Source organism: Monodon monoceros, unplaced genomic scaffold (assembly GCF_005190385.1).
Source record: "Monodon monoceros isolate NGI ecotype Baffin Bay Population unplaced genomic scaffold, NGI_Narwhal_1 Super_Scaffold_4, whole genome shotgun sequence".
NCBI classification, from domain to species: Eukaryota; Metazoa; Chordata; class Mammalia; order Artiodactyla; family Monodontidae; genus Monodon; species Monodon monoceros.
In genome coordinates this window covers 35,416,787-35,442,551 of record NW_021703781.1, presented here as the reverse complement: position 1 = coordinate 35,442,551, position 25,765 = coordinate 35,416,787, and the positions used below count along the sequence as shown (strand labels likewise).

General features: G+C 48.3%; 1 protein-coding gene across 1 annotated transcript in view; it reads left to right on the top strand.

Annotated features, from left to right (window-relative positions):
* The first annotated feature begins 9,203 nt into the window (after positions 1 to 9,203).
* The window catches only part of LOC114908533 (FERM and PDZ domain-containing protein 2-like), a 58,895-nt gene continuing 42,333 nt past the window's right edge, over positions 9,204 to 25,765 (top strand). The window contains exons 1-8 of the mRNA XM_029244800.1: positions 9,204 to 9,444; positions 11,083 to 11,240; positions 15,311 to 15,334; positions 17,577 to 17,729; positions 19,461 to 19,593; positions 20,298 to 20,385; positions 22,124 to 22,250; positions 24,159 to 24,230. Coding sequence (XP_029100633.1) covers positions 9,204 to 9,444; positions 11,083 to 11,240; positions 15,311 to 15,334; positions 17,577 to 17,729; positions 19,461 to 19,593; positions 20,298 to 20,385; positions 22,124 to 22,250; positions 24,159 to 24,230 — 996 coding nt within the window. The remainder of the gene's footprint in view (positions 9,445 to 11,082; positions 11,241 to 15,310; positions 15,335 to 17,576; positions 17,730 to 19,460; positions 19,594 to 20,297; positions 20,386 to 22,123; positions 22,251 to 24,158; positions 24,231 to 25,765) is intronic.

The following is a 25,765-nucleotide window of genomic DNA, read 5'->3' as shown; positions in this document are numbered from 1 at the left end:
ATCTTGACCACCTTTCCCTTCCACAAGTTATCACATTTGTCCATTACATTGATTGCATTATGCTGATTGGACCTGATGAGTGAGAAGTAGCAACTAACCTAGACTTATTGATAAGACCTTTGCACATCAGAGAGTGGGAATTTAATCTCCCCCAAATTCTAGGGGTCCAGTGGTGTGGAACACGTTGAAATAGTCCATCTAAGGTGAAGGATAAGTTGCTGCATCTGGCCTCTCCTACAAATAAAAAAAAAGGCACAATGCTTAGGGGGACTCTTTGGATTTTGAAGGAAACATATTCCTCATTTGGTTGTGCTACTCCAGCCAATTTACTGAAGTTCCTGAAAATCTGCTAATTATGAGTAGGGCCCAGAGCAAGAGAAGGTTCTGCAACAGAGCTGCTCTGACGCTTGGCCCAGATGACCCAGCAGATCCAATGGTGCCTGAAGTGTCTGTGGCAGATAAAGATGTTTGGAGTTTTGTCAGGCCCCTGTGAGTGAATCACAGTGCAGACCCTTAGGATTTTGGAGCAAAGCCCTGCCATCATCTGAGGATAGCTACTCTCTTGATGAACATCTTTTGACCTGTACTAGACCTTAGTAGAGGCTGATCACTTACCTATGAGCCACTAAGTTACCATATGACCTGAGCCGCCCATCATGAGCTGGGTGCAGTCTGACCCACCAAGCCATAAAGTTAGGTGTGCACAGGAAGTGGTATATGTGATATCTGGCTCAGCAGCCCCTGAAGGCACAAGTAGTTTACATGAGGCCAGGGTCCCCTCTCCTGCTACACTGCTTGTTCCCTCTCAGCCTGCACCTGTGGCCTCATGATGAGTTCCCTATGATCAGTTAACTGAGGAAGAACTGGGGCCTGGTTTACAGATGGTTCTGCATGATATGCTGGCACCACCCCAAAGTGGAACAGCTACAGTGCTGCAGCCCCTCTCTGGGACAACCCAGGAGGACAGTGGTGAAGGGAAGTCCTCCCGGTGGGCAGAAGTTCTAGCTGTGTACCTGGTGGTTGACTTTTCTTGGAAAGAGAAATTACCAGAGGTCAAATCTATACTGATTCATGGGCTGTGGCCAATAACTTAGCTGGCTGGCCAGGGACTTGGAAGGAATATGATTAAAAATTTGGTCACAGGGAAGTCTGGGAAGAGGTATGTGAATAAACCTCTCTGACTGTGCGAATTACTACTGGTTCTCTGGAGAACACCCTGACAGTTAATATTATGAATTAGTTGAACATTAATCAAATATCTTGTCAAGTGGTTCTTTTTTTATATCAATCACTAGATGAATGGAGCATAATACTGAATTTAAGCTTTAAGAAAAAGCAGCTTTTAAAATTCACATTAATAAATTGAATACTAATTTAAACACACATAGCTTTAATTAATCTCGTTAGGTTACAACTCCTCCCTTCCCCTCATTTAGAACCTTAAATGGCACTGACTAGACATGTGACTTTTGTGACCTTTTGTCAGTTAAATTCTCAGTTTCCTCATCTGGAAATGGGGATCATTTTGATTTGCCTATTTTGAAACATTTTTATGGGAATTACACAAGTTTATGAAAACTCTAAGCTATAAAGGGCTTGTCTCCTTAGAAGGCATTGCTTTAAAATAAAATTTAAGTCATTATCATAAAGTAAGTAAAATTGGTACCCTCTGAGTACAGATTGCATTATAACTGGCCCTGAGGCCTTAAAAAAGGGTGAAACAGTACTTTCCAAAGGACAAGCAGGATCAAAGAATACAGCTGGAATGCAGGCTGCGTTAATGACATTGAATTATGTTTTTGACATTTTACTTTAATTCTTCAGATTATGTCAAGAAGAGAGTCTGTTCAGAGCCAAAGGCCTTTCACATTTCTTGAAAGAATTGCTCCTTTCACAGTGAAAGATCAGGCCTTGGGCTCAGAGCATTTGGAAGGCAATATTATCTGGCAAGAATTCAATGATTAAAAAATTAGTTATAATTACCTTCTATTTATGTCCAATAATACTGATTTTTCACTCACTATAAGTATATTATACAGTTTCCTCTTCAAATAAACGTACTTAAATAAAAAAACTTGCCACATTAGGACAGATAATATAGGAAAGCGGCAAATAATTGGGAAAATGGTATGTAAGAATGGAAGGTGGGAGTAACACTACTTTAAAATGCTCTAAATATTTTTCTGGACACTAGTATCCACTCTCTTATCTAGAAATGCAAGATTCCACCTTGGGGTACTAAAGAAAGGTAGGCTATCTGCTAGTTGCCTTTTTTCCATTAGCTTGTTCTGTTTCTCACAGCTGTCTTGTAAGGTAGGAAGTATCATTTCCGTTTAGAGATGAGGGAAATGAGATTTTGAGAGTTTACTTGTTCAAGGTCATACTATGCTGGTGCTGCAGCCAGTATTTAAATCAGGGTCGGAGGCAGGGACTGTGTGGAGAGAATGTCACTTGAGGTCAGGTTCCAAGGAGCTCACTGTGGGAGAGTTCTGGAAGGTAAGAGCCCTGTCCTTTACCGCTTTAAACAGAGCCCAGATGAGGCAGAAGCTGTCTTTTCCTCCTGGGGCGAAGGGTGCCATTTGCCTTCTGCAAAGTTTTGCTCAGATTTTGGCCTGAGTGTAGATGGATGGTGTTTAATGAATGTCCAAAGGGAGAGGAATGAAGGGAGACACATGGAACAAAAGGAGGAGAGAAACAAGGATCATTCTGAAAGCTTTGATTCTATGGGAGCCCCACATCCTTCTCTGGTCCCTCCCCAGGGTGTCTATTTTGGGGACATTGAGATATTTTAGGCATTTTTTGAAGGTTGAAAATGGGAAGTTTATAGCGGCTCAATCCTGGCAGACAGATGGAAACAATTAACACCATAGCTTAAAAATCTCATACTTGGAAGCTGCTCAGCAGCCCTGATGCTTAAAATCCCTCTCTGGGTGGTTGGAGCAGAGATGGAAAGAGGAGGTAAATAAGATGAGTTCAGCACTTTTTATATATTGAGCACTTTGATATAATCTTCCCAACAGTTCCATGAAGGAACTGCCATGATTAACCCTATTTCCCAGATGATAAAACTGAGGCTTGGAGAGGTTATGCATATGCTCTGTGCCCAAGCTCATAGCCTGTTATGGCTGGGGACTCAACCTCCCAAAGTTCATGTCTTTTTTTTAGCTAACAGGTAGAGAGTGTTGCATGAAAAAGTCTATGGCAGGCTGAATAATGCCTCCTTCCACCTGCACACCCCCAAATATATCCACATCTTGGTCTGTGGAACCTGTGAATATTACCTTATATGGCAAAAAAGACTCTGCAGATGTGGTGAAGTTAAAGGGTCTTGAGATGGGGAGATAATGCTGGATTATCCAGGTGAGCCCTAATCCCAAATGTCCTTGTAAGAAGCAGGCAGAGGGAGATTTAAAACAGACAGAAGAGGAGAAGGTGAGGTAACTACAGAGGCAGAGATTGGAGTGATGTGGCCACAAGCCAAAGAATGGTGGCAGCCACAGACACTGGAAGAGACAAGGAACAGATTCTCCCTTAGAGCCTCTGGAGGGAGTGTGGCCCTGCTGACACTGATCTCAGCCCTGAGAGACTGTTTTCTCTGCGATAATAATTTCTACAAACCAACAAGTTTGTGGTAACTTGTTACCGCAGCCACAAGAAACTATTACAGGGTCTGTAATAGAATCGTAAGGGACAGCATTTCAGGGACAGCGAGAGGGAGAAAGAATACTGAGAAAGTTAGGGGAACCAGGAATCTGAAGTAACACGGAGTGTTTCAAGGAAGGAGTATTCAACCACTGGCCTGTCCCAAGGAGACCAGAGGCTGTGCATCATCCCCGCCATACAGGTCTCCTCTGCTGCCCTCGCTTCCATCTTTATGCCCTCTCTCCCTAGGCAGCGGGCCCTTGAACTCCTGAGCTAAGAAGGGTCTTTGAAGCTCTAGAGACCTTGGTCCAAGTTCTGTCCCAATGCAGGAGTGTCTCCTAGGGCGTTGCAGAGGGTTGTAAGTCACACTAACTACACTTTGTTTAAGGCCAGAGATCATCACTGGTGCCTTGGTGGAGGGTGAGGGAGAGGAGGTAAGTGAGGGCAGAATACTGGAACGTGACTAAAGTCTCACAGTCCAAAAGCCACTACGCAGTCAGTAGATGATTCGGATTAGTAGAGATCCTGACTTCTTCAGAAGCCAGCACTTTACAAACACCGTGAAATATCACCGCAACAAATGCACAAGGCACAGCCTCCCTCGGGTAGGTGGCTTGATCCACCAGCTGGCACTCGGTGACTGTCACTCATCAGATGTCTAGGTGAATTAGACATGGTTCTTCCTGAGGGGTGGGGGGGTGGAGGTAGATGTGAGCCTTGCCCTTGAGAAAAGCCATCTCCACGTACAGAATTGGTGAGATGAGATAAGGTGTTAGACTCCAGCCCTCAGGCATCGTAATCCGCTCTCTGCTCTGGTCCATACTCAGCAGCGTGGCTGTGTCAGTAAGGCTTCTGCCTGGCATCACACAGCGTGGCATCACACAGCGTGGCTTCACACAGAGTGGCTTCACACAGCATGGGTTGCATTTATGCTGCAAGCTAGCAGGCAGGCCAAGTTTCCTACAGCTCTGCGGCAAATATGCAAACTCCTCTCCTTGGCCAGAGAGGCTGGGTAGAAGTGCACCTGACCAGCTCTGCGCCTCCCCTCACACCTCTCTGCCCCCTTGCTTGCTTCCCTCACCCCATGCTCCTGTCCTGCCCAGCTTCTCTCTGATCTCAGAATCTGCCATGCCCTGGGATTTTGCACCTGGTGTTCCCTATGCCTGGAAAGTTCTTCCCAATACTGACACCTTCTCGACCTTCAAGTCTCAGCTCAAATGTCACCTCTCCAAGGCTCCTTCCTGGACCATTCCAGCTCAGGTGTCCCCACACCAAAGGCATGCTGTAGTGCATCCCCTTGTCTATTTGTTCTGCCTAGTCTCTCTCTCTCTGTGGAATTATTTTGTTTATCTGTTTACCTGTTCATTGTCTGTCCCCTTCTCCCCATCCCCCCTAGAATGTAAGCCTCATGAGGGTAGGATGTTCTATTGGACCTACCATTCTATTCGTAGCCAGAGCTTATAATATACTAGGCAATCTCACAGATGAAGCTCAGGGCTGCTCCCACCATGGCCCACGTGAGAGGGCAGCCCAAGAAGAAGCACTAAAGAGCAAGGTCATGGATGGAGCTTCTAGGCCAAGCTAGACCCGGGTGCGAGGCTGCTGGAAGCTGGTGGCTGACAGGATGTACCACAGCACGAGAACTTATGGAAGGGAGCCCCAGGAAACTCCTGAATGGGCAATGGGGTTTCAGAGGGAAAAAGAGACCTTTAGGTTATTATATGACCACAGAAGTCTTCAGAGAATGGAGTCAATACAGTGGACTCAGGCAGTGGAGGTGAGATCCAGCAAGATGCTTGAGAGATGAGGGTGCAGCAATGAAACTCCCCCCAAAAGTCATGCCTGTTGGCTGGATGCTTTTTCCAAGCAGCCCCACTGGCAGCGGGACTGGGTTTATCCGTATGGTGGGATCCCTCCATCCTTTAGATAGTTAACGATCCCCTTTTTAGTCCACGGTACAGCAGTAGCATGCACTCGCCCACCAGACGGTTTAGAAAAACTTGGAGGGAAGCCCGGAGGCATCACAACATGCCGGTGAAGGGTTGATGATGACTGTTTCATAGCCCATTTGCCGTTTGTTTAGTTACTTTCTTGAACCAATTTCGTAAGTCTGTACTCTTTGTCATGGTGGCCCCTGAAGTCTCCACTCAGTTAATTTAGTGGGTACCGAATGATTGGACAGGGGTTTCTTTAAGTGCTTGTAACCAGTAATTCTCCCAGTCTTTGCTGGAGGGCTCTGTGTGTTGTGAGAACAGGCCTTCAACACTCAGCCAGGCAGTACACACTCTGTCTTAGTTATCACTTCGGACTGTCTCAGAATCTCACCGTCAGCCAGAGGTGAGTGTTTCGCCTCTCAGGGATTTTCTGGAGCTTTTCAAAGGTAACTGTAGATATCTCATTTCCCGGTTTCTTCTTTTAAGGTTTTTGTTTGTTTGTTTATTTTGTTTTGTTTTTTAATTAGCTTGCTGTTTGCCCAACTGTTATTGCTACCTCCAGCAGCTGCAACGTTAAACAATTGCTGTTGATTGTTTTTGAGAAACGTCCCCTGGGAAAAGTCTGCTTGCACTGGGCAGACTCTGAATTGGGTCAAGTGATAGCAAACATTGTGAGAGGGGCTTTCCAGAGAACTGCCAGACAGGTCAAATAATGATAATTCTCTGGCAATGGAGTTTTGAAAGAGCTACAACTCTGTTTTGATCTTTACTATATCTACAAGGCTGCTTGTTTCATCACTGCTTTTATGGAGGAGAGGGTTTTTTGGAGGTTTTTACTCTGGCATTCCCATTACCTCATTTTCTCCTTTCCTTTCCTTTCTTTCCTCCCTCCCTCCCTTCCTTCACTCCTTCCTTCCTCTTTCCCCCCCTCTTCTTTCTTTCCCTTTCCATTTCTTCCTTCCTTTCTTTCTTTCTTTCTCTCTTTCTTTTCTTTCTTTCTTTCTTTCTTTCTTTCTTTCTTTCTTTCTTTCTTTCTTTCCTTCTTTCTTCCTTCCTCTCTTCCTCCCTCCCTCCCTTCCTTCTTTCTTTCCTTCCTTCCCTTCTTCTTTTTTAAATAATTCACTTGCTGAAGAACTTAGGCTGTTTGACTTGCAGAGTTTCCCAAGTTTGGATTTCGCGATGGGATACTCTCTGTGTAGTTCAATATATTCTTTACCCTTTAAAGGTCATAAAATGGCAGCTAGATACAGAGACCTGATATGACTCAGGTTTAATCCCTTTGTAAGACTATAGCTGGTGTTGTGTCCCTTCTACAGGAGGCACAATATATAAATTTTCAGGGCAGATTTCTAGTGCAGTCAAATTTATTTTCAAGCAGGATGGTAAGTACATTTACATTCCAAAATTAAAATAGGAGCAGAAATCTCATTCAACCAAGCCTAAACCCTCTTAGCTGGCTATTAACTAAGAAAAATTTAATATGTTGGTTTGTCAAATATAGAACTTTTAGGATCTAAGACCATCTATAACTATAATAACTTTTGTAATACTTCAGTGCAGTATAATAATTCCCTATGAATACTAGGTCAGTGCTGTCCGATATTAATCATAAAAGTTAACACTTATATAATATTTATTTTGTGCTAGGCACTGTCCTACTCCCTTTTACATATTGTGCATATTTTCATTTCCCTCTGCTTGATAAATTGAAAATGTGAATATATACAGTATATACATTTTGTTCCTCCTATTAGCATGTGTTGGAAAGTGTTGACTACATTATGCTCAACAATCACGAAGTCCCCAGTTTCAGTCTCTTCATTTTAAAACCCTGCACAAAAGCCTGTGATGGGCAAATATTGTTCTTCTGCTCAAGAGTTGATATTAAGAGTTGACACAGGAAATACCTACTGAAGAAGCAGACGTGGCAACATTAACCACCTCACACGTGGTCAGCTATTTCCTCCCAGTCTCTAGCTTGTCTTTTCATCCTCTTAACAGCATCTTTCTGAGAGCAAAAGTTTTTAATTTTGAAGAGGTCCAATTTATCAATTTTTTCTTCTATGGCATGTGTTTTCGGTGTCAAGTCTAAGAACCCATTGCCTAGTCCTAGATCCAAGTATTGTCCCTTATTTTTTCTAAAAACGTACAGTTTTATGTTGTACATTATAATCCATTTTAAGTTAATTTTTATATAAGGTGTGAGTTTTTTTCATGATGGTTCCAGTACTATTTGTTGAAAAGGCTGTCCTTCTTCCATTCAATTACTATATGGAAATGACGGTATTAACTAACTACTCCAGCCTTTCTATACATTTAATGCATTTTTTTTCTAGTCATAAAATAGCTAGAAAAAAAATCACATTTCATATTTTTTGAGAGATACTTCATTTTGAGATTCAGAGATTTCATTTCCTATTTGAGAATCATAATCTTGTCCCATTGTTTTTTCTTTACTAGGCAGTGTTTCATTGTGGTTATAAAGATTTAGAAAAATGTGGCAGAATGAGAATGCCTAGTCCATAAGTCTCAAGAAAAGTTTGAAAGAAGAAGTAGGAGGAAGAAAAAAGAAAAGAAAGACAAGTGAGGGCCTGGATTACAGCTTTGATTCCATCATTGTTTACCTGGATTCCCTTGGACTGCTTTCCTGCCTGTAAATGGGATCAACAGTCCCTCTCCGCAGACTCCTTGTGGTAAATAATATGACATACAGAAAGTGTCTAGGTTCTGCTGCAGTGCCCTTCTCACCCTCAGGGGACAGATGGAAGAGCCAGGCTCTTTCTCCTGGGAATCAGGCTGCAGGAGGCTGGTCTTGGAGGTGCGTGGAGGGAGCTGAGCAGCTGGCGAGTGGAGAGCTTGGATTAGCATGTTGGATGGAGGGATGGCTGGGCCATAATATGCTCCCCACCCTGCCCCCAACTCAGCACACCCGCCCTCGGAGCTCCGGCTATAGAAAAGATCAGTGACGCAAATGGATTAGGAAAAGCCTGCCTGGCCTCTTCCTGCTGCCACCGCACCTGGGGCTCTCCACACTGGAGATTAGTGGGTGGCAGCTTTGTCAGGGGGACAGACATTTAAACGTCAGCTTTAGTTTAAAGAGAGCCTCTAAGAAGAGAGGGAAGAGAAGACCAGCCTTTCTCACCTCCTTCTCCAGCAGATCAGTCCCTTGCTTTCCTGTGAGTCTGCACCTTTTCAAAACACAGGGCTTACTATTCCTTCTACTGATTCTTGCCCTTCAGGCACGTGTCGGTGATCATTAGAGACAGGGCTGGTTCTGGCACCAAATCCAACTCTGCTTGTGGCAGCCAGAGAGGAAGAGACATGAATCATGTCTGGGAGGCAAAAAACATTGTTTACCCACTTTCCCAGACAGAGGGGACAGCAGGCGAGAGACATTCCCCAGACAAGGAAGCTCTCTGTGACAGAACATGCCCAGCTCAGAGGGAACCATTCTCATGGTTTGTTTGTTCATTCGTTCATTTATTGACTTAACACTTAACTGGGAGTTTATTTATGTGCTCATTCAGTGAGAACCAGCTGAACCCAGCCAGCCACCAATGAACATTTCTTTAGCTTCTCCTGTGTGTCTGGCCCTGCACCCAGGCGGGGGGACATAAGCGATAAAACATGGGGCTGGTGTGCTGCAGAGGGGGCTGGACCGTGCATGGGCTGGCATGGCCAGTGCTGGCCCAGACATGCTCCTGGACACTGCAAGGGCTCTGCCACACGTGTGTCTTTGCAGGCATGAGCCCGGCCTCTGTAACTCTGGCCAGTGCCCTGCAGGTCCGGGGCGAAGCTCTGTCTGAAGAGGAGATCTGGTCCCTCTTGTCCCTGGCTGCTGAGCGGCTCCTGGAAGACCTCCGTGGTGGTAAGAGTGTGTGATGGGGGCAGCTGAGTCACAGGGAGCTGAATGTGAAGCTTCCCAAACACATTTCTGGGTGCTGCTTATTGATGTGTCATCCGTCCGAGGTATTAGAATGAGTAGGCAAAGGACACCCGCCCATGGAGCTGCTCTGGGAGGGCAGCTCTGTCTCTTGAACCCATGGCATGCCGCAGAGTTGGAAGAAAGTTTTTTTGCCTTGGTATTGCAACTTTTCTGGGCAAGGTGTCTAGGGAGAGAGCGGCTGCAGCTCTGTGGGCCTCTCCCAACACCTGGGCAGTCTGGGCAGAATCAGAGACAGGAGGCAGGGGGCAGCTATCAGGATGGCTGGCACCTGCAAAATGGTCCCCTGCAAGATGCTGCAACAGCAGTGTCCCATCAGGGGACAGAACCCACACACTCAGTGGTCTAAACAGGGGAGGTTAATATAAAGAATTATTTATAACTCCGATAGAAAAGTAACTGTCAGATATAAGAAAACTCGACATGGCCCCCTAGGATTGAGGGCAGTACCCAGTGAGGGACAAAATTTGAAGGGAAGCCCCCTCCCCAGGTTGGGGTTCAGATCAGCTGGAGGAGCTGTGCTTGCAGCCCACGATGATGGCAAAGTTCTCTGCTTTGCCTGGCCATAGCCGTTTGCAGTCACCGGACAAGCTAGGCACAGGCACTTGCCTACAGGTGACCCTCTGGGTGGGGGCGGGAGCAGGTGAGCCACAGCTCCGGGACCTAGTGCCGGCAGGAGGCCTGGAGCCCAACGAGTCTGTGTGGACCGGGTCGCGAGAAGATGATCACTTGACAAGGTCGGCCCGAGGGGTGGCCCAGGGACGTGCGTAGGAGCAGAGCGTCACTCTTAAGCACAAACCGGTGACCGCTCCCCCACCTCCCTCGAAACGGCAGGAGAGCCCGCCTCCCGCAATGTCTTTCCAGCGCCCTCTACTGAGAAAACTGCACATCACGCTCGCCGTAAAAGATGCTTAAGGGAGGGAGCAGGTCTTGAAAGACGGATTTGGAGATTCGAGGCCTTAAATTCATAACTGGAACAAACACTGGGTGCCCACACCCAGATGTCAGCTCCGAAGTCACACGTGCTTGGGGACTGCCAGCCAGCCGTGGAGGCTCCCCATGCGGGAGATGACACATGCGCAGTCAGGGTGAGGGTCCCCGCGTGGGGAGATGAAGGGAGGTTGTGCACCGGTCCCTTCAGCTGCATCTTCTTCCTGAGTCTTCACTCCCTCTTCCTCGCCCTGGAGGTTCTGATGAACAGCTATAGTACTTCCAGAAGACCGGCTATCTTGGTCCCTGAACTGGCTCCAGAGAACTCAGACTTGTGCTAATTTCCAGGTGGATCTGATCTCTCTTTACCTGTTACCTTGAGACTCTTGGGCCACCTGTGAATTTGGATGCAGCTGCTAGTTTCCCAGCTACCGCTGCAGCCACCTTTCATGACACATGCTCCTATGCCTGCTCACGTCAGGCTTGAATTCCTTCCACTACATGTTTCCCCGGGTCTTGCTCACAGTTCATCCCAGAGGGGGGGTTTGCAAGGCACCTGCCGGGCACAGTCCCACAGATGGCCCTCCAGATGGCAGCCCTATCTCTACACCCGCATCGCTGCCTTGGTTTCAGATTCCTCGGACTATGTGGTCTGCCCCTGGTCAGTCTTGCTTTCTGCGACTGGAAGTCTCTCCTTCCAAGACCACGTTTCTCATATAGAAGCGGCTCCTTTCAAGGCCCCTGAACTGCTACCAGGACAGAGTGATGACGAGCAGCCTGATGCATCTCAGGTAAGGCACGTGGTGTCTCTGCAGCACCCCCTGGGCCTGTCCTCTGGGAAATGCCTGGTCCTAGGTCATCCCCAGCTCCCAGCTCAGCCCCGAGGAGCACTGAAGCAGAATGGAGTTAAAGAATTTTATTCCCAGGCTTTCTTGCCAGTAATTTATTAGCTCTTAGATGAGGACAAGTCAACTTCTCTGAGCTCCAAGATCTATGTCTATAAAGTGGGGTTAATATGACCTAACAAATCAGCTTATTAGAAATACTCAAAAAGAAGTTCTGGAAAAATTGTAGATAAATGGTCCAGCAGCATGTAGCAAAACAGTAAAAAGGGCCCAACAAGTCCTCAACTGGAATGTATCCCAAGGCATGAGTAAAGATTGATTTGGCTGCAGTGAGGTTTATTGCTGTGTGGTTGACATTAGTGACAAACTGGAAACGAGCTAAATCTCCAGTTAGAGTAGACATGAAACAAGACAGCATTAAAATTAAGCTGTAGAAACTTAATGACCTGAAAAGAAATTAAATATATACATGTACAACGTGATCCTAGTTGTGTACACATACACGCACACGCACATACACATGCCCAGAGTTCTAAAAATATATGTCTCGAGTGATTATTTCTGGACGGCAACATCAGTGGTGATTTTTTTCCATGGATGTGTTTTGCTTCTGAATAGTAAAAAGTTCTAGTTAAACATGATCTTCGATGTTAAAACGAAGCATTTCTAAGGAAAGAATGAGGTCAGGCAGGCACGCAGTGCTGGGCAGAGCATAGTGTGTGTTTAATCATTGAGTTCTGTTCCTTTCCCTTTCATTGGAAAAGGGCAAATCTGGAATTCCGCTCCTCTCAGGAGGCATCCTGGAATGGGAGCTGCTTTTCCTTTGCGCTTGGAGAATAGGACCTCAGTGGCTTCCAGGTTTGTCTAGTTTGGGCCCATGTCTGACTGGTTTGTCTCCAAATCAGATCACCACAGCGAAAACATGAGAGTCATCTTTGCAGTGGCCTGGGCTCCGTCACCCCACTGGCAGTTGCCCCAGCACACCAGGCCCCTGAACCCTTTCCTACACTGCCAGATTCCAGGGGTGAATCCCTGGACTCCTGTGTTGGACACAGACTTGAGTGCCTCTCAGATTGCCCCTATTTGGGTCTCTTGGGTGATGCTCCACCCACACCAAGTTGCCTCCTACACTCTGAACTCAGCTAAGATGATACATCCTGAGCCGTGCGATCTGACTTTCTGAGCAAACACTAGAGGGGCCTGCTGATGAAACCTGAAAGTGCAGGGGAGCTAGTTTCCTATGGAGTGAAACTCCACCAATGGGAAGTGGGAGATGGGAGGGGAAGGAGGAGATAAATTCTCCCTTCTTCCTTTCTTCGTGAACTGCTTTTAGGAAAGTCCTGCTGGCCTTCCAGAGAAGCTCTGAGTGCCAAGGCTTAGTGTGCTTGCTTCCTGCTGTGCTTTGTTGCTTGTTACAAGGAAGTGACCAGTGTAGTGACCCCACACATCACATCTGTCCTTGCCTCCCTCCCCCTTTTCTCCTCACCCTCATTGCCCTGGGCTTACTGCTCCTGAATGAAATGTCATACTGAATCCTTGCTTCAGGCTCTGCTTTCTCCAGGACCTGAGCTAAGACAGATCTTGAGTGCTCCTGGGGTCCTTCCCCATCCTTCCCAACACTCACTAGTGAGGGACAGACATCACCCTCCTGATTGCAGCTTGGCCTCTTCTGAAGATCTAGTCACTCCTTTGCTCAGACCATCCTGGAGCTGAGCCAAGCTGGGGAAGAACATCCTTCTCCCTCTGCACATGTTCCTCCATGGAGAGGAGGGAGGGTTCCCAGAGTTCCAAGGCTCAAGGAATAGGCTGAGCTAAGAACTAGGGAAGCGTGTTGCTGAGAATCTGAGCCAGGAAGGAAAGGGTGAGTTTGAGCTGGGAGAGGGTCAATGTGGTCAGGGACTGAGTCCTTAATGGACCAAACAACAATTTTGTTGGTGGTTTAATTCCCTAGGCATGGCATATGGGAGTGTGGCTTAAGTAGAAGAAACCACTGGCCTTCAGCCTTATTTGTTAGGCCAGGATGCAAGGTTACCTGGCCATTCCCTCTCTTACAGCATCCCTACCATGCAGTTCTGTTAACTTCTGTTTTCCTCCATTCATCAGGGTCTCCTGTCTTCATCCAGTTTGGCTTGGGTCCTGTGGGAGGTGGGGTAGACAATCAGGAAAGTAGTCTCAAGAGAGGCTGTGCTCGGAATCCTCCCACAGCCCTGGGCCCTTTCTGAGGTTAAGAGGATGTACTCTGACCCCTCTCCTCAGGGCAACATTCAGCTCTACCCAGCACACTGAGATGTTTCCTCCACTGCTTGGAGTGTTAGTTCTAGGTGCAGGTGGAAGGTGTGGGCAGGTCTCTAACTACAAGGCACTCATTCCATCATCACCCCATCCCGGGATCATGGCAGACATTACCAATCTACCATGACGTTCTTTCACGCTGAGCCAGGAGTTGCCTTCAGAATCCTTCTCACCACCCTTCTCCAAGGCAGCAACTACCAGTGGGCTGTATTTGGGATTTGGGATGAGGCCTGTTGTCATTGCAGCCTTAGGCCCTGCGCTGGAACACTTTAAGATAGAGCCCTTGGAATCCAGGTGGGTTCCCAGGTGTGGACGGTGCCTCTGGCAGTGCCCAGACAGCCATTCTCAGGGTCAGTTCTCTGGAAATGAGGGTGCAGCTGGTGAACTTCCCTGCAGGTGTCTAGCCTTTTATCAGAGGAGTGGTTAGCTGGTTTATGTGTATAGTTTCGGACCAAGAAGAGGACTAATTGGCGCATGTGAATTGTACACATGCCCTTGACCTAAAAATGTAAAAACCAAAATGAACCCCACTTGCATTAGACTCAGTAGATTGCTCCAGTAACGACACGTTTTTACATATCATGCTTTGCGAATTCAACGTCTCCCTTTCAAAGTCCCAGAAATCATTTCATGAAGAGAAAAATCTTAAGGGAAATGCACCTTGTCAGTTATAATAGAAGCCTAATAATAATAGTAATGATAATAATAATAATAATAAACATTTATTGAGGATTTAGTATGATCCAGAGGTGACAAAGCCAAGTGGCTCAAGGCAGGGGCTCTGGTGCCTGGGTTCAAGTTTAGGCTTTAGGTCTTATTTGGGCAAGTTCCCTAACTTGTCTTTGCTTTAGTTTCCTCTCTGTGAAATGGGGAAAATTAAATACATACTTCACCGGATGGTGGTGAGGACTAAATAAATTAATATAAGTAAAAGACTTAGAGAAAGGCTTAGTCTGTTATAAGTGCTCTCTGACTAATAATAATCAAAACAATAATGAATATTATTATTACCGTGTCCAGGTCCTCTTTACGCAATCCTCAGAAGTTTTCAGGCAGAATATTCACTTTAAAGATGACGAAACTGAGGCTCAGGGAAGTCAGATAATGCTCTTCTGTTACACAATGTTGCTTTCTGACAACATATGATGCTTTTTAATCAGGCTGAACCGTAGTGTGTCATGTAGAGACAGTTTTGGCTACAAGAAACAGAAAGCCTAAAATACAGCTGCTGGAACCATACCTATAGTTATTTATGTAACAAGAAGTCAAGAGATTGGTCAGAAGCTTGGTAAATGTCATCAAGGATCTAGGCCGTATATTTCCAATCTGTCCTCCTTAGCTGTTGACTTTTTGCCTTTATGCTTATTGCCTCATGGTCATAAGATGGCTGCCATGATTCCATGTATCACATCAGTGTTCAAGACAGAAACAGGGGGCAAAGGATGGGACCAGCCACATGTGTTCCTGTTGACAGTAAAGAACAAACTTTTTCAGAAGCCCCCTAACAGACTTACTTCACATCTTTCACAAAAATTGAGCGTCATGGTCACTGAGACTTTCAGCCTCCAGAGTAGGATGCAGCAAAGTTTAAGGGAGTTGCAGATGGTTGTTTGGCTAGCCAGCCAACAGTGTCTGCCACATGCGGAAATGAACTGTATCTTGCTTACAGGACCGTGGAATAACAGAGGTGACAGATCTAATCATGTGCTTTTTCTCTTGGGCAGATGCACGTCTATTCTTTGGGAATGACCCTCTACTGGTCAGCAGGGTTTCACATTCCACCAAATCAGGTCTGTGAACAAGATATTCAAAGTCTTGCCAGGTCATGTCTTTGGATTTATTTAGTTTTTTCCCAGGGCAGGGACCACATCTGTTGAGCTATGTGCCACCACTCTGTACTCCTAGGTTCTAGGAAGGATTACCAGTCGATTAAAGAGCTGCTCCTGCTGCGTACAGAAAGAACCTCAGAATCCTACTCAACTTGGCACTCCAGGCAGACACAATTTGGGATTGGCAAGAAAGATAAGAACTTATTTGCCACTCCAGTCCAGAGGAACTGGGAAGCTAGAGGGTTTTATAGATACTGAAGATACCAATTTATAAAAAAGGCTTTAAAGCAGCCCTTCCTGAAGTGAGATGCTTCCATGAAAAAGGGTTCTGTGCTCATTTGATTTGGGAAAATGTCCCTACGATGTCTTCTTCTTGAAGATTTGTCAGAGTAGTTTATTAAAGACTCTGAGAAGGCTTAAAGCACAGAAACTTTTAAATTTTATCGTAGCATTTTATAAAATTTTTGATTACAGTATGCGTATGTGTGTGTATGTGTAAATTTTCATCTGACGCTATAAGAATTCCGTAGAAACCAGTGTAACAAGAACATACATTGGAGAACTCTGTCTAGACTGTTTGCCTTATTTCTTTCCTCCCTCCCCCCCTTTCCTTCCTTCCTTCCATCTCACCCTTGCCCTCTCCAATTAAACATCCCAGTGTTTCCGGCGCTCCTTCTGAAAAGGGACCTGCCCATGTCCCTCTCCTGTGGAATCTTTCACAGCTCCCCACTCCCCACGGCGTTGCATTCCTCTTCTCAGCAGAGCATACCTGGAGCCCAGAATTGGTTCCAACCTGTGACCCTGGTTCCTCTCTGATACTCTGCCATAATCAGGGCTGGCTTAGTGGGCATGTGGCCTGTGTAATAGCACAGGGCCCTGCACTTAAAAGGGCCCCCCACTTGATTCAGTGCTCTGCATTAAAGTTCTTAACAATTTTGACCAAGGGGCCCTGCATTGTCCTTTTGCCCTGGGCCTGGTCCTGCTCATAGCCTCCTTCCTTCTAGACACATGCCAACATTTGCCCACACTGCTCCCTCTGTTTGCGGCTCACTCCTCAGCCTTTCTCCTGGCCAGCCCGTGTGCTTTTTGAGATTTAGTTCAAGTTCTTTCCCCAGTTCCCTCCTCCCTCCCCAGACTGGGTTAGGCCCCTTCCTCTGTGTTATGACCACGTCTTATGTTTCTGAGACCAAAGCCCTTATCACCCTGTACTGTCCTTGTCTCTTTAAGTGACCATCTTCCTCATTAGACTTTACACCTCTTAAAGGCTGGGGCTGTCTCCCACCTTATACTGCAAGTAGCCACTCAGTCCCAGCACATAAGAGGTCCTCTGATGTGCTATATGAGTGTGGGGCTCAGTAGCCTGGTTACACATGAAGATAGGCATTCACAACTCATGCTCCATGGCAGGGGGTGGTAGTGCGGTCTTCATCTGGAAAATAACCTACAGTGTGGGTGAGGGTGAGAAAACACCTAAGAGTGAGTATGAATTTGAGACCTTCCCCACATAAATTATGGTCATTCAAATACATGAGGGAAGTGTTTAATAAAATAACTGTTTTTTCTTTTGCTTGATGTGTACATGTGACATAAAGTTCAGTCAATGATGATTGACCTTACGCCGACCACTGGAGATTCCAAAGTGAAAAAGCCACAGTCCCTGCGGTCCTGGAGCTCACACTCTAGGGGAAAGGCCCAGAGAGAGCCACCTAAATAATCAGAGAAAATGTCAATCTGGCCAGGCGAATGTGAGTTAAAGGCTGACCTGGTTGGATCTGGGTGCTTGGCATAGGCAGAAATCCATTTTGTCAAGCACCTATTTTTCGTAGGCATTTCAAGGATGTGTTTGGGCTCCCGGCGCCCCGAAGGACGTTCCAGATTAGAAAGCAGCAAATTACACACAGCTGGTGCAGAGATAATTGCTCCTCATTTTGTGGCCTCAGTGATAAACAGTGATAAACAGGCCTCAGGCTGTTTAGCCTCCCTAAACTCCCCAGAAGGAGTGAGCATCTGTCTAGTTAATGAGAACATCCGTTCTTAGTTGTCTCCACGGCACACCTGACAAGGCACTGGCCTCAGGGGCTGCGGCTCTGGAGGCTTCTCACGTGGCTGCCCCACTCTCCAGCCCCTGCAGCTCTGCGAGCCCCTGCACTCCATTCTACTAACCATGTGCGAAGACCAGCCTGGCAGGCGGCTACCGCTGCAGTCCATCCTGGAAGCTTGTCGGATTCATTGGGAAGAAGTGGCCGTCCACCCAGCCTCTGCCAGTCTCCATGTCAGACAGCTGGTCGGCTTGGTTCTGGGCACCATCTCCGAGGTCAGTGTAGATCTGCGCTTTCCAAGCCAGGGGTTACTCGCTAGCCACGTGTGGCTGTTGAAGTTCAAACGAGCTAAGTCATAGTTCATTGAAAGGAAATAAAACATTCAATTCCTCAGTCACACCAACCACACTTAAGTGCTCAGTAACCCCTTGTAGCTGGCGAGGACCATACTGGACAGGACAGATCTAGAACGTTCCTGTTACTGCAGTTCTAGCAGGCAGTGCTGGTGAAGACCTTTGAGCGAGCCTAGATTTCTAATGTGGCTAAGACCCTTGAGATCTTTGAAAGAGCCTCTTTTCCTAAAAACAGTCGTGTTTATGACCCATGGGTTAGCTTATCAAAATTCAACCCTAAGGCCTTGCATGAGAAGCCTTCCCTGACTTCGCCTACATTGTCCCTGGCCGTTCCCTCCCCTCTGCCGTCTTGTACCTGCAGAGGGTCCCCTTGCTGTGCTTGTCACACGGTGCTGCTTGCTGCCCTGTGCACTCGCCAGTGCCTAGCAAGGGGTCCGGCACATAGTGAACATTTGGCTTAGGCTGGGTTTCCTTGAAGCAAAGCCAGAGGCGGGCATTCTTGTGCAAGTTAGTTATTGGGGGTACTCCCAGGAGAGGGAGTGATGGAAGGATGGGGGACAAGCCGAGTAAGGAGGTGGTCTCAGGAGGAGACAGCCTCGCTGGGACTCGGGTGAGGCAAGTGAGGTGTTCGCTGGGCAGCACTGCGCTTGTCCAGGGGCGTGTTGGAGAATTGAGACGGGGCCATGTGGACGGAGAGGAGGGGATGGCTGTGGAGATGCTGCCCACAGTCAATCAGAAAAGGCCTCTCCCAGGGATTCCCTAGCGGTCCAGGAGTTAGGACTCTGTGCTTCCACTGCAGGGGGCACAGGTTCGATCTCTGGTCGGGGAACTAAGATCCGGAAAGCTGTGCAGGTGGCCAAAGGAAAAGAAAAAGAAAGAAAATAAAATCAAAGAAAATGCCTCTCCCATCCTGTCCTCCTTCTTGGGCCCCTTCTCTCTTGGCGTGTAAACATGTCACTCCTGTACATTGAGCCAGAGGATTTGGTGGGGACAGAGGAGGTCCATGTACTCGAAGGACACTAGAGCCTACCATCCATTGATATGTCGTTGTTCCCTGATGGACATTGTGATGATCTGCAGCATTGCCATCGGGAAATCATAAAGTGATTTCGATCAGGGACCTGTGAAGTGATTTCCACTGCTTATTAGACCCTCACTGGGGCACTGAACTCAGTAAGCTACAGAGGTGCGTTAAGCACACGGTGAGGTTGTGGGAGAGAGACAAGCAAGCAAACTTGCTGTAACGTGGTGGAATAGAGCCAGATGTGAGTAAAGTGACGAGGGGAGGTGATGAGAGGACATTCCTATCTGCAGTTATGGAGAGGGCAGAGGTGGAGAGGATGTAGCTCTGGGCCTTGGAAGCACAGGAGAGATCATCAGGGAGACCCTGGCCCGTGGAGGGGGCGTGTGAGCGAAGGCACAGATGTGCATGTGTATGCAGGTGTTGGGGGGTGGGGGTGAGTGAACCACCTCTAGGCTGTGTGGCTGGTACACACAGACCTCGCTCTGGTTGCTACGTGCTCACTGTTGGGCTCCCACTGTGCAGGACAGACCCTTCCACACTGACTCAAACTGATAGCCAGGTTGTATGCGTCTGTGTAAATGTCCCCTCTCGACCTTGGGATGTGGATGTGTGATGTACTTGACCCTCAGGTGGAGAGGAGGGCTGTGGAGGAAAGCTCGTCCGGGCAGCAGGACAGAAGCTACCTGCTCAGGAACAGGTTGCAGCAGGCCAGCTGTGAGAGCCGGGCACCGAGGGCCCCGGGGTGTCTGCATCCCTGCAGAGGTGGGTATGGCGCCTGAGCATTCCCTGGGTGGGCTGATGGTACCCACTCTGTTGTTTCCTGGCCCCTGTGGGCCTGATATCCACGCTGTGGAGGCAGAGAAAGCCCGTACAAACCCAACTCTTCCAGGAAGCCCCTGAAGAGAAGGGGCTGAGCTTAGGGCTCGCCTGTGTCCTGAGGAAAACTTCATTCGGAGATGTAATTTAGCAGAGTTATTTATATCCAACATAAACTCTCTTTTAAAATTGATAAAAACAAATTTAAACAAACGACATGAAAGAAAAATTTCCCTTTAATTGATTTCTAGGTGGAGTGAAAGAAAAAGCAATTTGTGAAAGAGTGTTTTTGCTGTTGCTCTAGGTGTGTTAGAAGAATGGCCTTTAGACTAATCTTCAAATCTTCCACCGTTCTCTGCTCTTCAATTTGAGATTTAAAAAAAATTAATTTACTGTTTGTTGTCCATAAAATAAGGTTCTCTTTGTTGTTAAGCTTCATCTTTCCTCCCAAAAACTCCCCCAACCCTCTGTAGCTGTTATTTCCATTTCCATTTTTCACATGAGGAAAGAGACTCAGAAAGGTCAAGTAACTTTGTCAATGGCACACAGCTAGTAAGTTGTGATGCTTATATCCACACCCTAGGTTGCTTAATTCAAGAGAGCCGTGCTCTTTGCCTCTGCTCATGCCCTCCACCATGCTCTTTGGTTAGTTTCAGAGAGAAGCACAGAGACTCAGAGCTCCCTGGAGCCCAGACTGAGCGCCTCAGCACACAGTTGCTGCAGCCTCTCTGTGAACAGGTAAGCAGCAAGGTGTACGGGGCTGTGAACCTGGTGTGGGACGTTGGTGTGGGACCTGCTGTACCCTGCTTCTTTCTTCTGATTATTGAGAAGTCTGTTGCTTTTCCGGAAAAAGCTGACCCTATTGCATTGGCAGGTGAAAAAGCCACATTTAAACAGATATGAAGCCAAGATGATGAGGGGCCTGATGGCAGCTATGGTGTCAGGGCATTCTGTCTCCCCTGGGAACCAAGTTCAGACTCAGTTATGGAACAACATGCTTCTGTTGTTGTGATTATCTATGTCACATGAGGCTGCGTAACAAACAGCCACAAAACACAGCGACTAAAAACAATGATTTATTTAGCTTTTGATTCTGTGAGTTAGGAATTTAGGCTGTGCTCAGCTGGGAGGTTCTTCTGCACTCTGCAGGGTACTCTTGTGCATCTGTGATCAGCTACACCTCAGCTGGGCAACTTCGCTTCTGGGGGTTGGCTGGCTGTTGTCTAGGCAAGCCCTGGTTCTTCACCACAGGCTAGCTAGCCTGGGATTGTCCTTATGACAATGGCAGAGTTGAGGTCAAGAGAGGGAAGGAGGGAAGAAGAAAAGGGAGGAGGGAGGGAGAGAGAGAGAGAGAGAGGTATCTCCACAGAACCTCCAGAACTAGCCCTAGCCCTCACTACTTCCACCTCATTCTATTGGCCAAAGAAAGCTATAGGTCAGCCCAAATTCAAGGAGTGGGGAACAGACTCCACCTTCTGATGGGAGGGACTTCAAAGTCCCACGGTTAAGGGCATGGATCAGGGAGAAGAATTGTGGCTATTTTCAAAATCAGTCTAATAAACCTGCTTGAAACCCATATGGGCCCATATCTTCCTGGACCTGGAACATTATGCATTTTGAAACTTTATTTATATACATCTTGATTCGTTGTCTCTCCACGGGTCAGCCAAGGGCTGTAGCCAGCTTGATGTCAAATACACAGCTGGGGCCTTGGCAGGAGGCTGCAGAGTTCACCTCAAAATGCTTTTTCCTCTATTTAAAACTCTATTTGTGGGACTTCCCTGGTGGCACAGTGGTTAAGAATCCGCCTGCCAATTCAGGGGACATGGGTTTGAGCCCTGGTCCGGGAAGATCCCACATGCTGCGGAGCAACTAAGCCCACGTGCCACAACTACTGAAGCCCATGTGCCTAGAGCCCGTGATCTGCAACAAGAGAAGCCACCGTGATGAGAAGCCCGTGCGCCGCAACGAGGAGTAGCCCCTGCTCGCCGCAACTAGAGAAAGCCCATGTGCAGCAACAAAGACCCAATGCAGCCAAACATAAATAAACAAAACAAAACTCTATTTGCTATTTTCCCAATGAAAATCATGGGTTTTTTTTTCTGATTCCATAAACAATGTGTGTTTATCGTTGAAACATTTTGAACAATAGATAGAATTCTAGGGAGGAAAGTCAGACCCTCTGCAGCCCCATCACTCTGTGCTCAGGACCTGGGGTCACGGCCTGTCCTGAGCACAGTGAGCAGAGGCAGGGTCAAAGTGGGGTGAGGAAGAGACGGCCTGCACCCTTGTACCTCAAAACAACCCCCGTGGCTCTGCAGCCCTAACGTCTCTGGGCCTCAGCTTCCTCATTGACAAAGCAGATATAACTCGTGGGGTGAAGGGGCAGTCGTGGGGACACACGTGTGTGTGGGCTTTTGCTAGATGGGAGCTGTTTCTACTGTTAACTGTTGCTCCTTCTCTGACCTCTGGCCAGCGTTCTTCCAGCTGAAGTTCCCCCAGATCTTCAGGGAGGCCGACGGCTCAGCTCTGGTTCTGCTCTCCCGGAAAACTCACGGCTAGCAGCTTCTTCTGGAAAGGGTTTCCTGCAGAGAAAGGGAAAGGTGAGCAGAGAGGACCAAAGGGCACTCCCAAGAGAGGTGTGAGCAAGGAGGCGTGTGTGGCTGACACAGCAGCTGAAAATGGGCAGGGTCCTGCCGGGGGTCGGGGTGGTGCAGCTTCCCTGGGCTGAGATTTACAGAGAACTGGACTAAAATCATCCTGAACTTTGAAATTTAGGGCAATAGGTGTTATTGAGTGGCCTTGCTGTAGACTCTGTGTAGGACAGAAGGTTGAAGATACCAGGTCCCAGCGTTCAGGAAGTTCACAGCCGTTGGCGTGGATGGTGGCAGAACAGGGGACGTGGTAAGAGAGATGAGAAGGCTGAATGTACTTGGAAAGGGCCTTCTGAACAGGTGACACGTGGGAGCAAAGGGGTGGGTGGGACAGTCAGGGAGAGAGATTCTCCAGGTTGGTTGGCACATAGGGCAGTAGGGGTTGGACGAGTGTGGGGAGTCGGGGCTCAAGAGTAGCCACGCCAGCCTGCCCCAGCCTGGAAGTCCGTGACGACAGGAGGGACCATGTTGGGTGACCTCTACTTGTGGCTCCGGGGACCCCTGACTCCTGGCAGGCAGGCTGGTCTCTGCTGAGGGGCCGGCTTGCTACACCTGTGCTGCAGGGTGAGATCAGGGGTGGTCCCAGGATAACTCCTTCTGCCAGAAACAGCTCTGGCACCAGCGGTCAGAGCCACTTCCGGTGTTTAGATAAAAAGCATCCCTTCCTCAATGCATGACACTGACATTAGCTGAAAAACTGTTTTAATAACCACACAAGCCCACAGTGACCATGGGGATCAGTGCCCCTGGATCTGTGACAAGCCCCTCCCAAGCAGGCTGTTCACTGAGGAGGCTGTCCCTGCCAGGCCTTCTGTCTGAGCATCAGTAGCCCTTTGGGAACGTCAGACCCAGATGCCCCCAGTAGGCCTTGTCTGCCTGTCTGTCTGTTGCAGAGAGATTTGCTTAATGTGCTCAACTAATTAGGAATGAGCTGAGCTCGGGGCAGCCTCAGGACATCCTCTCCTCTGTGGCCCTGGTGCCACACTCCTCTCCAGCCCCTGCTGCCCTCCAAGGCCACTCTCAGGTCCTCATGAACTTGGAGGGGGAGGGATGGACCGGCATCAGGGAGGCCTTGTTCATCTTCTTTGGCTTTTCTTCATAACCACTCACTAAAGACGCTTCTGAGGGACACCCTGGCTGGATGTTTGGCCTCTTGAGACAGAAGTCCTGCCAGGAACCCATGGGGGACACATTAGAAGGCCCACCCAATCCTATCACTCACTGGTGTTAGATTTGGGTGAGTTTCTTAACCTCTTGGAGCCTTGACTTCCTGCAAAATGGGTTGAGAATGTGCACCCCATAGGGTGCACATTCTCAGCCCATTTTAGATGGCTCGGTCTAAATAATGGTGGCATTAAAGCACTTCCTGCGTCACAAGTGTGCTACAAACATGGAGTGAAACTGAGAATCGCTCTTCATGCACACTACTGATTCAATGTCCAGAGCTGGAAAAACGTTTCATCAGATCTAAATCTAAAGGTATTTCCGTTTTTGAAAACTCTTGTTGCATATAATATGTATTTATTTTGAGACATATAAAAGACTATGTGATCATGCATGAATTATGACACTGAGAATGAAGTGGACACCTAACTGAAGAGCTAGAACATCACCAAAACCACACCCACTTGTAAGACATCTGCTCTGAGATGCCCAGCTTAGCTAGGGCCTCAGCACAGTTGAGCTCCATTTCATTGAAACCTGCTTGCTGCTGGCTCTGGGCAAGGGACTGCTGCTGGTGGGCAGGGGGAAGTGAGGCCATGGGAGAAGCCCAGTTCTGGACCTGGGGGTCCAGCTCTGTGGAACTTGACTTTGATTTCTCTCCTCTACTGTGAGTGACTCTGCGTGTTTCTTCAGTTCTCCAGGCCGGAGTTCGCCCTGCTGGCTGGAGAGGCCCCGGTGATCTTATATCTGCCTGGAACAATTGTGGTAACTGCTGGGTTCGACTGGGTAGGGCTGGAGGTTGGCGAGGGAAGTGACCAGCTGGGCAGGCCACAAGGCTGACTGAGCTCTGAGGGGCTCACTCTCTCCTCCAGGCACCTGCCAAGTCACACTCCTACTTCATGTCCTTTCTTCAGCATCCTCTTCCCCTTTAAGAGGAACCCTCTGTGACTTCTGACGGAGTCCTGACTGTCCTTCCAGACGAGCTCTGTCTTCTTCTTCCCATTCAGTCAGGAAATATCCTTGAAGCAGCTAGCAGGTACCAGGCACTACTCCAGACCCTAGATCTCCGATATGAACAATGCAGAGTCCTCTTCATGTGGAGCTTGCTTTCTAGCATTTATGCATTTGTCTGTTTTCTGGGGAGGAAAAGCCAGTTTCCCTTCCCTTGGCTCTGCTGCCCCAGCTCAGGCGGACCTGGACTGGGGGTGAGTGACAGGCTTGTCCCTCCTGGGGCCCAAGGAAAGAGCTGTGGTGCTGTCGGCCCAGAGTGGGCACAGCCACTGCCATGCCCTGCTCTGAGATGCCTGACTGAGACCCTTCCTGAACCAGTCCCCCGGGGAGGACGGGAGGGATGGTGGAATATATAAGCTGGGGGCTGCCCTGGGTGGAAGGTGGCAGAGGCTGCAGGGTAGGGAGGGGGAGGCAGAGACTGGACGGGGCCTGGGGCACCAGGGAACAGAGGAGCTGGCAGCCAGACCCCATTACCAGAGGTGGGGAGGCAGGATCACTGTGAACCCACGCTCCTTGTGCGTGCTCCAATGGGACATCACTTAGAAAGCACACATTCAAGGATACAATTATCACAAATTTCAAGAGGGCAACTGCAGAGCATTAAACCGAAGCACTGGGTGCTTCAGAGCACCTTCCACACCCTCCCTGCCCCAGCATGCGCACATATGGTAAACAGCCGCCCCAGGGGACACAGGTGTGCAGGACAGGCAGGAACCAGGGTGGCTAAGAGTGTGCCATGTGGTCAGCCCTGCCTGGGATCATGGGAGAGCTCTCCCTCCCACAGGGTCCTCAGACCTGCCCTGGCCCCTGGGGTGTGGGGCTGCCCCTGGGTGTAGGAAGGTCATGGTGTGGTGGCAGGCATGGTCTCAATGGCACTAAAGCCAGCTGTAGTGTCCACCCATGACTGTCTTTTAATGAGGACATTCTGAGGAGGTCTGGGCCAGGCCTCAGTCTAGGCTTTGGGGCACAGGGGATACTCAGTCCCCGTCCTTAGGGAGGCTGGGCCCCTGAGCAGAAAGCATCGGGGGAGCAGAGAAGGGAGAGGGTGGCTTGACCCTCCAGGCCACAGACAAAAGGTCTTGAGCCTGATCTGGGAAACTCATAGGAATTTGCCATGTGGGGAGGGAGAGGAAGAGCATTCCAGGCAGTGGGCAGTATGTGCAGAGACTCAGGCAGACAAGACTTTGTGGCGGCAGAATGATGGGCTGTTCTGGGCGGTTGAGCCCAGGCAACAGTGGTTAGGGTGGGGCTACAGAGGCCGATGAATCTGGAATTTGTCTGAGCAGGGT